At 45.8% G+C, this 12,032-nt stretch overlaps 1 protein-coding gene across 3 annotated transcripts; it reads left to right on the forward strand.

Moving 5' to 3' along the window:
- The first annotated feature begins 36 nt into the window (after positions 1 to 36).
- On the forward strand, positions 37 to 11,935 carry LOC144054802 (uncharacterized). 3 transcript variants are annotated; one of them, XM_077570106.1, is made up of 6 exons: positions 37 to 1,298; positions 2,888 to 2,966; positions 5,353 to 5,393; positions 5,492 to 5,615; positions 6,254 to 6,423; positions 7,498 to 11,935. In XM_077570106.1, the coding sequence occupies exons 3-6, from the start codon at positions 5,391 to 5,393 to the stop codon at positions 11,881 to 11,883; spliced, it is 4,683 nt and encodes a 1,560-aa protein (XP_077426232.1). In that variant the 5' UTR covers positions 37 to 1,298; positions 2,888 to 2,966; positions 5,353 to 5,390; the 3' UTR covers positions 11,884 to 11,935. The 3 variants fall into 3 exon arrangements, with proteins under 3 accessions (XP_077426232.1, XP_077426233.1, XP_077426234.1); XM_077570107.1 differs by lacking the exon at positions 2,888 to 2,966; XM_077570108.1 differs by lacking the exons at positions 37 to 1,298; positions 2,888 to 2,966; positions 5,353 to 5,393; positions 5,492 to 5,615 and having other exon boundaries at positions 6,275 to 6,423; positions 7,518 to 11,935.
- The last annotated feature ends 97 nt before the right edge of the window (positions 11,936 to 12,032 follow it).

The raw sequence follows: 12,032 nt of genomic DNA on the forward strand, positions 1-12,032 counted from the left end.
CCAATATTGATTATCTTAAATTTCAAGGTCATGATAAAAAAGCTCCACAAACATTAAACTACAAATTCAATTTTGCAGAGGCAGTAACTGGTTAAATGATTTATTTATTAATGAAGATAACATGTATTATATACTAAAATATGTATAAAATTCATGCAAACAGTAAATTTCAAGAAAAACAAATCAGCCTTTAAAATTCAATTTGCTTGTTAATTTATGGGAAAAAAAGATCCAAATGATCGTTTCATGTTTTTATGAATCGATTATTTTAAAAGGAAAATCGATTCAATATCGATTATTTTATTTTTGTAAACCCAGCCCTATTTTGGGATGTCTTTTCCTTCCGATATGCGTCATGTCTAATATTGCAAATTTCGAATTGGGATCATTTTGGCGGCTCACCAACAATCACGACGACCTCGCGAGTGGATTTTTCCGGAATCTGTCGGAGTGACGAACGAGGAAACGTCTGTAAATAAACACAAACGTGTCTTTCCTGATGTGCTGTCTTGCACGAACGGCTTCCCCCCAAACGGCAAGTCAAATCTTTTCCCGAACAAGACTTTTTTTTCGCCACGTCGCCGTTTCACAACATTGTGGCCGCTCGGTCAACATTGGCCAATTTTTTGGCGTGACGCCACGCAAAGGCTTACGTGGAAACTAAAATGTGTCTCAAAATTAGAACCTATCGAATTACGATGCGGATTTCACTTTCAGTCATTTTGGATGATTATTTTTTAGGGTGTGCATTCATTGTCTGGCGGCGTTCTCGTCTGCTGTCATTTAAGACGGCTCAAGTTGGTGCCGCGATCCCTTTTGTGACGGCACACGTGCTCGATGTTGTTACTTGCCGTTGCCGTGGAGATTCTAAAACTTCTTGTGAGTCACGCCGGCCGAAGCACAAAGTACAAACAAGGAGTGGCGAGCCGCCTCGTTTATGGGAAAGGAAACAGTCGCCGACCCCTGATTCACGCTTGAAATATTTCACTTGAAGCTTTGAAGGGCAACGTGATTGTTTCGGTGCAAAGGTGACTTCTTTTATTTTTTCTTTTATTTTTTTTCATTTATTTGATTTTATTTGTGTATTCCCCTCAAGTGTGAAATTAGATCAACCCTTTTTTTCTTGCGTGGCTGTTTGAGAAAATGCGCCCCGCTGTGATTGATTACAATGACATTTGCATAATCCCACCCTCACAACAACTCTGCTCACGACCTGGAAGCTCAGCTGGCTGAATATCCAGAGTCACCTTTAAGACCCGGCCGGAGTCTCGCTGCCAAACTACACTCGGACTCAAAAGGTAAGCAGAGCTGCAGTATTTGTGTCAATGGACGTGATGTGGTAATGAAGTGCTGCCCCCATGAAGGAAAATGCAATCAAAAGCTTTGTGAATTTGCTTTATGTTGGGCCTCTAATAGCACGCAAAAGGTGTGCATTTGTTGCTTTTTGTAAAAGTTGTCACGAGAGGGTTGAAAATGCGCCAAATATTGCGACAGTCACCGAGTGACTTCTCTTCCATCGCAACACCCGACTTTGCCCTTTCATGACGCTAACGTCAAGAGAGTGACATCAATTTTTGCGTGTTTAAAAAAAAAGAATTGTTCATGTTGGAAGACAAACTTGTTCTTGTGTACACATGAAAAGCTTGCTCGTTCGTCCTCGACATGTTGGGAGTAAGTCGTCAAAGTCGGCACAGTTTTTTGTTTTTGGAAATTCAACTCTGGAAGGCATCTTGACTTTTAGGTCATTTTGACGTTTTGTTTGCAGCCACCTCACTTAATTTTTTTTTTAAAAAACTGGCCAACAATTTTTGGCCATTTACTGTTGCATGTCATGTAATAATAACAATTTAATAATAATAATGGCCAACATTTTTACCATTTTCTGTTGCATGAGTTTTTTTTAATGTTTTTTTTTTTACTGATTTAACACAATTTTTGGTAACTGATTTTTTATTTTAATTATTTAATTTAATTTTACATTCATGTTGTTTGTAATGTATATAATAATATATTTATTTATACATTTTTTTAATATTATTTTATTCTTTTTTTCTCACAATTTTTCAGGTTTAAAAAAAAAAAAAGTTTTCCACCCAATACCATAGTTCGCATTGTGATAATCCAAATCATTTGTCTATATATTGGCCTGCTATTTTAAGTGCCAGCGATAAACACACTTTGTTGAAAATACAACTTTGCAAAAGATTGCATTAAAAAATTGAATCTTGATTTGCAAAAAACTATTGGAGTTTACAAAAGAAGAAGAAAAAAATAAGGTCAGATTTGGATTCTGCACCCCAAATTTTTGTTAACCAGTGGAATAATAAATTAATAATAATTCGGCCCCCAACATGCCAATCACGAGGAGACCCGCAAAATAAAGACTGAAGAAGCCACACCCACCGGAAGTCCACCATTTTTGCTTTTGTGCTGCCACTTGAAAAACATTTCAAGCCTTACCCTAAAAATTTGCTCCCGATTTCTTAACAAATTTGAGCAACAATTTGACTTTAGGTCACGCGGCGGCCAACGCTGATGACCCGCCAGCCACAAAACAAAAAGTCCCAAAATAAAATAAAATAAAATATTGGGACACCGACCGGAGGTGATCATATCAAATTTTGACAAAACAAAAAAGTAAAAAGTGCACAAGTTCGACGTTACGTAAGCGCTCGCGTGTGCACAATCGCGATGACTCACCGTCGACGCCCACAATTAACGCCCGACAGGGCGTGGCGGTTACACACAAACACGCACACACCAAAACCCCATCGTCGGAGTGTGTGCGCTTCTGGCGCAAGTGCATCAGTCTGGTGTGTGTGCGTGTGCGTGTGCGCGTGAGGGGCGTGTCCAGCGCAGCGCGTGCAACCTGTTTGTCTGCTTCCAGGTGCTGAAGTTGTCCACCTGCCCTCCGCCGCCGCCTCGCATTCCCGCTCAGGCACGCGCGCGCGCGGATGTTGCGTCAGGTCAGTTTGCGTTTTGTTGTTGTGTGCTCCAAAAATGCGGATTGGATTTTGTGCTCCAACATTTCCTGTGCAAGTGACTTGAGTGTGTTGTCGTGAAGTGAGAGAAGTTGGCAAGAAAAGTCGAGCGAATGCAGCTTTTCCCGCCTTCTTCACAACGTTGACTGCGATTTGTTTCGTTTTGCTTTCTGACGCTTGCACTTGCTGTGAGATTGTGAGATTGTGAGATTGTTTTCGTGGTTAGCGCGTTAGCTTGTTAGCATTTGAGCGTGATTTTGCTTTGGGATTTGCGATATTTTGCCATCTGCGTTGGAAAACACCACATGATTGCAGTATGGTAAAAATGTGGATTTTTGTCTTCAGTTTTACAAGTAAAAACACAAATAAGAGTTATAATATTGACAAATTGAACTAAACATAAATGAGCTAAACGAGTGGCTGTTGTTTATCAAGTCAAGTATTCATTATTGTACACTTGTGTTACCTCACGTCATATTGTGCTCAAGTTTGGGGAAATAAAACCAAATTGTATCATTATTAAATTACAAAACAAAATGATTCGAATAATGAATAAGGTAGGGGATGTGCAATTAGTCAAAATTCAATTACAGTTTCAATTATTACACTCCACAAGTACAAAATCAGCATAACCGTTAAAAATGGTTTATTAGTACAATTTTTTGGTGTGCAATTTAATTTAAAATTTAAAACAACTCATTTAATACATTTTGTATATTCCGAAAAAAACTTGCATAATTATAGCGTTTCAAAGAAATGTATTTGTCTTAATTAATGTATTTGTGATTTCAATTATTAATTATTATTATTATTGATCAACTGATCAATTAGTTGTTAGATAATCAAATGTATGGCTATCATGTATTTGAAGACACTGGAAATACTTTTCCACAAAGAAATAAAAATGTATAGTTTGACCGATGTCAAGAAAATGCCATAAAACAAAATGAATATTGATACTGTCTGTTCAGTGAACACAATCCAATCGGTTGCGATATTGATCGCTGGCAACAAAAGTGTCATATTTGAAAATGTGAAGATTGAGGAACAGCAGTGTTGTGTTTTGTTGTCAAAGTGCTTTTCTTTCATAGAAGTTGACATTTTCAGTTGATCTCGCTGTCCCAATACTTTTGTCCTTGTGGTGGACGTGCGCCGGCCTCGCTCAACTATGTGAAGATGCGTTTCCCTATTGATGACAAACGATTGAACGGACTTGGATTGACACTTTTGAGGCGAAAGTGCCGAACGGATGTTGCCTTTGTTGAGTTTCGCTGCAAAACCGCAACGGAAAATCGAATTTTGCATTCAAGTCCATCTGGACGACGCGGCCCGGCACGTCCTTGCAGAAGCCGATGCGGTTGTGGGCGGAGCCAAGCCAAAAGGTCGTAAAGTCAACATTTATGTTGAAGACGTTTTCTTTCAAATCTTCCAAGGAAAGCTGTCCCAATACTTTTGTCATTCATTGTCTCGGCGGCCGTTTCATTAGGTACCTCATCTCAACAAACATCCAAAGCGAATCACGCCGACTTTTGATTGACACTCGGAAAAGTTTGTGATCCTTTTCCAACCGCAAGGAGTGTTCTTGAATCTTTGTGCGGCGCATACAGCACATAGTGCGCATTCTCCACTTAATCACCAACAATCAAATGGAGAAAAAAAGAAAACTCCGGATTGTGCCCCCGAGCTCCAGCGGGGGAGGGAAACGCCCCAAAACACGATGACGCTCCTGATAAACTCGTTTTCCTCGCTGACATTCCGCCGCGCATTCCTGACGGAGGCCGGCGTTCCCACGTGGCAGCACGCACGCACGCACGCACGCACGCACGCACTTCTTAAAATAGGCTTCAGTTTTGGCAAAGGCGCTGTGAAAATGTTTCGACTTTTGGGGTCCCCAACACGTGTGCCCCAGCAAGAAGACGCTCACAAGTGCCCCAGGAAAAGATAGAAAGAAAAAAAATAAGCCTTAACAACAATTGGACCATTCGACATGAAATGGAACGTCTATTAAAACAAGACCCACAAAAAGTCTCTCGGCGCCGTGCCCAAAATAGTCTAGAAAGGCGGCCATTTTGAACCGAAGCAGCCATTTCATACGTCAACACCTCAAGAAATTTAGAACGAATGAGCCCATGACAGCAGTTGCAACATGAAGCATAGCAAGAGCCACCAAAAAGTCCAAAATTGAACAGCGAGGTCATCATTTTGATCATTTATGGTGTCGAAAAGAACGAATGATAACACCAGGGATGCGATGACGACAGTTAGCGTTAACTTTATAAACATGGGTTGACGTTTTTTCAAAATGAATAAAGTGACCAATGAATGTTTTCGCGTTTCAAGACTTGAAACTAATTTGTGTCTCGTCCCACAGGTTCAAAGTTCACGGTGACACGAGATCCGCAACCATCAATGGTAGCAAACGTTCCCAACGTCACAAAACCGTCCTTTTGAATGTTGATGTTTGAAGATTTCACACCTTAAACCCCCCCCCCCCCCTTCCACCCCCGCAGGAGACTCAACTGTTCAGTAGGCGGCGCCTCTCGGACGCGCTGACGCTGGAGCGGTCCGAGCGGGGCGCGTTGGTCATAGCCAACATCGACGACATGGACGGAACCAATCAGGAGCTGAAGGAAGGTGAGAAAGCGGCTTTGGTCAAGTCTCCAACGAGGAGACCCACAAAAAAAGGCGGGCCCCAAAAGACACGGGCGCGCTTTGGCGTTTTGTTTGCAAGCCGCCATTTGCAACCAGTTTGACTCGGCATCAGGACGTTGTGGTCAACATATTCATCATTGAGGGGACCCCACCAAAGTCTCGAGAAGCTACGGCCAAAAAAACACAGGGCGTCAGCCATTTTGGGTTGAAGCGGCCATTTTAGGCTGGTTATTAGTGATTTGGGGGGAAATTGAGCCCCTGAATCCAGTTTCACTTAGTAGTTCTATCATGAATAAAAACACGGAAAAAGGAAGTCAGCCATGTTGGTTGGTTATCTTGGCTGCTTTAGTAGCAAACCTTGCAAGAACCAACTTCTCCTTTCGATTTTGCATTATTGCCACGAAATTTGAACTCCGTATGCGAGCGAGACTGATGGACGAAACAAGATTTTGGACAATTGGGTTTTGTCACTGCTTGTGGGCAGAACATGGACATTTCATCGATCCGTCCACTTTGATTTGAAGCGTTTTCCGTTCATTTGGAGTTCTTAAGCACTTTTGAGGCATTTTGTCCGCTGGCCTCCCAATTGGTTTTTACCAAAATGTGTCTTCCTTCCTCAGGGGACGAAGTGGTTGGGGCGACCATCAAGTTTGACCAACTGTCCAAAGAGGAGGTGATGGGCGTCCTGAAGCTGATGGAGCCGTACGACGCCAGAATCCAAGTGCTGACCAGGAACAACTTCAGCAAGAGTTTGGGCAATCTCGACCAGTTTGCCGTCAGTCCTGAAACGGTAAAGTCGTCGTCAACCGCAAACAGACAAAATCTGGCACAGATTGACGTGCCCCGTCACAAGTGTTTACAAATGAAGAGTTTGAACGTACAACAAACTACGATCCAGAATACTTGACTATCATTTCTAATTCATTTGACCAAAGTACTCCTAAAAAGTGCAGGAGCAAAATTCTGAGAAAAAAAAAAACCTTGCAAATTTGCCACTTGATAAAATTGTGGCAAATTTGCCAGAAAAAACTTGCAAATATCCGACTTTATAAAGTGGCAAATTTGCCAGAAAAAAACTCTGAAACTTAGCAGAAATACACGTAGTGCAGCTCTCGTCTCATGTGAGGATTCGTTGGTGGTTTATGGGACGTGTTTATAAAATGAAAAGACGGAATGGAGACGGATTCATTCTCAATTTTGACTTGACTCGTCAAACGCGGCAGCTCGAGCGACAGCACTTCCTGATCAGCTGACTAACACTAACCAATCACAAGCCAGCATTCTTTAGGTCAATGCAAAGTGAATGACGGAGAGCAGCAGATTCGACACATCAACTTGTACCAAAAAAAAAAAGTATGAATGTGTAAATAATAATTCTGAAAACATGAATGTACAAGTAAATACGTACACATTTGAACAAATGAATTTAAATGCTTGATCCTCAGCGTGTGGCGTCTTTGTTTAGGCGTCAATGTTGAACATGATTCGGTTCATCTCCGCTCAAGCAATTTCGATTTCCTTATTTGGAAACCTGAACGAAAAGTTTTGGCACAAACACCCGACTCGTGCGCTACGTGTATTTCTCCGAAGTTTCTGAGGTTTTTTTCTTGCAAATTTGCCACTTTCAACAAATTTTCACGGAATATTGCCTCCGCCCTCTAAAAAAACCAATATTTATGCGCGGTCCGAATACGCCGTCGTAGGCGCGCATGTTGCTGCTTTGCAGCCTTTTAAAAATACCGATTGCTACTTTCTCGTTAACGAGCACTTTGGCGTATCTTACCGAAGGCTCACCGCGACCGATCTCTGGGATCGGTCTTGACGTGATCTCAGACTTGCCCAATTTGTGTGCGTGTGTTCTCAGATGCTGCGCGATTCTTACAGCAAACTCTACAATGCCAAAATCAAGCGCTTCATGCGCAAGGACGCGTCCGACGGCGACAGCCTGAGAGACTTCGTGCAGTCGCTGCCTCGCACCGCCAAACTCCAGACCAAGCAAGACTCGGACTTACCCCGTCTGGGGGTGGACTTTGGACGCCTGAGTCCCAACGCCTTGGTCAGGCGTTTCAGCGCCGACTCGGAGATCAACCACGCCGCCGCCGCCACCTCGGGAGCTTTTGGGCAGGGGGCCAACATGAACCTCCCGCCTCTGGGAGCGGGCCAGCCCAAAGCGGGCAGACGGGTTCGGGTGCCGCAGCTTCTGAACGGTCGCAGTCAGCCGGTAAATGCCAGTCTGGATCGGGCGCACGCCGGATTCGGCTCTGGAGTTGATCTCGACGGAGACGACGTGGACGCCGGACTGGCCTTCGACGGCGCTGGCAAGAAGTTGCAAATGTACAACCTCTCTAACGGCGACGCACAATTTGACGCGGACGGTTATGACATATCTCCCACAATGCATCTGGCCGGACCGTCATCTCGATTAAATGCGCCCCAGTTTGATCCGAACGGCAGCGGTGGCCAATTGGGTCTTCGGGGGTCCGCGTTAGATGTGGACGGCCCCTCGGGCGACTTTGACGGCAAAGCCGGCAGAATCCGAGGTGATTTCGGTTTGCCAAAGGCTCAACTCCAGGGGGGCGGCGTGCCCACCCCAGCAGTTCGCTCGAAGGTCCTCTCTGGAAAGTACCAAGCCCCTAAATTCTCCATGCCAAACTTTGGGTTACCGACGGTTGCGGTCCCAGACTTTGATGAGGATCTGCCTGGCATGGACATTTCCAGCCCAGATGTCCGACTTTCCAAGCCAAACATGAAAGGTCTGAAGACGACTGACTGGAGTCTAAATAGTCCAAGGATAGAAGGTGGCTTTGATGGTCCTGACTTGGACCTCAGAGGTCCCGGGTTGGACATGGATGCTCCAAACATGCCCAAATTAAAGATGCCTAAATTTAGTCGCCCGAGCCTTAAAGGACCCGAGCTGGATGGACACCTGGATGGACACATGGACATCAACGCACCCAAATTCCAACTCAACGGTCCCAGTGCTGGTTTAGGGACGCCAAATGTTGATATTGATGGAAAATTCCAAAGGCCAAACTTGAAGATGCCTGATTATGATCTCGATGGTCCTGACCTGGGCCTCGGATCTCCTGACTTGAACCTCAGTGGTCCTAATCTACGAGGTGGAGTCGACGCACCCGATCTTAAAATGCCTAAACTCGGTCTCAAGGCCCCCAAACTGGACCTAAAAAGCCCAAATTGGGACCTGAACGCTCCAAAGTTGAAAGGTGGCCTCGATGGACCCGACTGGGACGCCAACCTTAAAGCTCCCAACTTCGATTTGAACTCGCCAGACGTTGACCTGCCAAATGCCAAACTAAACATGCCCAAATTGAAGATGCCCAAATTTGGCCGTCCAAACCTGAAAGGTCCTGCCTTGAATGCAGACTTGGATGGTCTGGACGTGGACATCAACGCGCCCAAATACAAACTCAAAACTCCCAAAGCTGATATAGGAATGCCTCATTATGACCTCAATGGTCCTAACCTTGACCTGAATGGTCCTAATCTCCGAGGTGGGTTAAATGCACCACATGTTAAGATGCCTAAAGTCGGTCTTAAGACCCCCACACTGGACCTCAAAAGCCCAGATTTGGACTTGCCAGATGTTCATGCCCCAAAGCTGACTCTGAAAGCACCAAAGTTAAAAGGAGGAATCCGCGGCCCTAACTTGGACTTGCCAGACGCCGACCTTAAAGCGCCCAAGTTAGATATGAAAACTCCCGGCATTAACGTCGGTTCACCCAAAAGCAAATTTACGTTCCCAAAACTGAAGATGCCCAAATTGAAGCGTCGGAGCCTTAAAGGTCCTAACCTTGATGCAGATGTTGATGGTTTGGACGTGGACCTTACTGCACCCAAATTCAAAGTCAAAGGTCCCAAAGCCGATGTAGGGATGCCAGACGTTGACATTGCTGGCAAATTTCAAAAGCCCAACTTAAACATGCCTGATTTTGATCTGAATGGTCCAAAGATAGACGGTCCCAACCTAGACCTCAAATCTCCTAACCTTCATGGGGGCATGAATGCACCACACCTGAAAATGCCGAAACTTGATCTTAGGACCCCCACGCTGGATGTCGAAAAGCCCAACTTGGACTTGCCTGATCTTCAGGGTCCAGACGTGAACCTGAAAGCGCCAAAGATCAAAGGTGGCATTACTGGCCCAGACTGGGACTTTCCGAATGCAGGTCTTAAGGGTCCCAAGTTAGATCTGAAAACTCCTGACATCAACGTTGGCTCGCCAAAGGCAAAACTGAAGATGCCCAAATTAAAGATGCCTAAATTTGGTCGTCCAAGCCTTAAAGGTCCCGACCTCGATGCAGACCTGGATGGTCTGAACATGGACATGGACATGAACGCACCCGCGTTAAAACTCAAAGGTCCCAACGCCGGTTTAGGGATGCCAAATGTCGATATTGATGGAAAGTTCAAAACGCCAAACTTGGGCGTGCCAGATTTTGATCTCAATGGTCCCAAAATAGATGGTCCAAACCTGGACCTTAATTCTCCAAACCTGGACTTCAGTGGTCCTGATCTCCACGGTGGAATCAACGCACCAGATCTGAAAATGCCTAAACTCAAATTCAAAAGTCCCAAATTAGACCTCAAAGGGCCAAATTTGGACTTGCCGGATCTGAACGGTCCAGATCTCAAACTAAAAACTCCAAAATTAAAGGGTGACTTTGACGGTCCGGATTTGGACTTACCCAATGCAGACCTTAAAGCTCCTAAGTTAGATCTGAAAACTCCAGACATCAATATTGGATCACCGAAAACTAAATTTAAGTTTCCCAAACTGAAGATGCCCAAATTCAAGCGTCCGACCCTTAAAGGTCCGGACTTGGATGTCGATTTAGATACTCCGGATCTGGACATCAACGCTCCCAATGTCAACCTCAAAGGTGCCAAACCCAACTTGGATCTTGATGTTGGTGGGAAACTCAAGAAGCCAAACTTGAGTATGCCAAAACTGGACCTGAAAAGCCCCAAACTGGACCTGAATGCACCAAATTTGGATCTCAATGGTCCAGACATGGACGTCAACGCTCCGGACTTAAACTTGAAAGCACCAAAATTGAAAGGTGGTCTGGACATCAACAGTCCCAACATCAAAGTGGGCTCACCCAAAGCAAAAATGAAAATGCCCAAAATGAAACTTCCCAAAGTCAATCTGCCAACCCTGAACGGACCAGAAATTGACGGTCCAGACTTTGACATGGATGCGCCAGATGTGGATTTCGGAAGACCATCGGGCAAATACAGGAAGCCACATGTGAAGGTTCCGGATGTGGAGCTGTCAGGACCAAACGTAAGGTCCCCAAAGTATCACGGGAAGCTCAAAGGGCCCAACATGGACGTGAATGCCAAAGCGCCAAAAGTCAAAGGATCCTGGGACGCCCCCAAAGCCGACCTGCCAAACTTGGACCTCAAAGCGCCCAGGATGGACTGGAACGCCCCAGAGGCACGATACAGAAAGCCTCACGTGAAGATGCCGAAAGGGTACGACGTGGACCTGAATGGAGGTGCGCAGGGTCCGGACCTCAGCTTCCCCGATGTGAGAGGTCCAAACCTGAAGCCAACGATGCCGTATTTGGATATGGACGACGTCAACCTCAACGGAGCAGATGTGGGTCTGGCAGGAACCAACGCCAAGATCAGAAGTCCAGATCTGGACGTGGACGGCACCGCGCTCAACTTCAGAAAGTCCTTGCACGGCGGCTCGGGCATTCCGCTGCCCGGGCTGGACTTGGACCAGGACTTGACTCATTCTGGCTTTGAGGGGAGGTCCAGGACGGCGATGGACGGCGACTTGGGCCGCTACGTGGATTTCACACGTTCGGACCTCAACATTGACGACTTCACCGGCAAGTACCACATCCCCAGAGGCCGAGGGTCCGACCTGGACTTGGAGCTGCCCTCGACCTCCACGGGAGCGACGGCCGACCCGCGGGTCCCCAGACTGGGCGGCGCCACCCTGAACGCGGATTCCATCTTGCACCCGAGCCACGCCGTCAAGGCCGCCCACACTTTAAATGACGGCCGCTGGTCGTATTCTCAGAAAAGAGCCCCCGATAGCGCGGACGGATACCTGGTGACCGCGTTCCCCTCGCGGGAAGAAAGCGGGAACGAGCCACAGCCAAAGTACGGCACGCTCGGAGGCCTCCATTTTGGCTCGGGTGACGTCAACCTGGACGTTCCGGAGCCAGATGAGCTGAAGGCCTCCACCTTCCTGTTCTCCAACCTCGTTTAGTGGCGCTGCGGCAACATCTGTATTGATCATGCATAACAAGACCCCCCCCCCCCCCCAAAAAAAAAGCATCGTTACACTGGATGCTTGTTGTCGATTCAGGTTTGGTTTACGCTGTGCGATGTTACGTTTACTGTTTATAGAAACAATTG

The sequence above is a fragment of the Vanacampus margaritifer genome, chromosome 7, assembly GCF_051991255.1.
Source record: "Vanacampus margaritifer isolate UIUO_Vmar chromosome 7, RoL_Vmar_1.0, whole genome shotgun sequence".
NCBI classification, from domain to species: Eukaryota; Metazoa; Chordata; class Actinopteri; order Syngnathiformes; family Syngnathidae; genus Vanacampus; species Vanacampus margaritifer.

Excerpts from the sequence above, each read along its gene's own strand:
- LOC144054802 (XM_077570106.1), top strand. Across the intron at positions 5,616-6,253 it reads CAATCAGGAGCTGAAGGAAG|GGGACGAAGTGGTTGGGGCG; the intron begins GTGAGAAAGCGG and ends TTCCTTCCTCAG. Across the intron at positions 6,424-7,497 it reads TTGCCGTCAGTCCTGAAACG|ATGCTGCGCGATTCTTACAG; the intron begins GTAAAGTCGTCG and ends GTGTGTTCTCAG.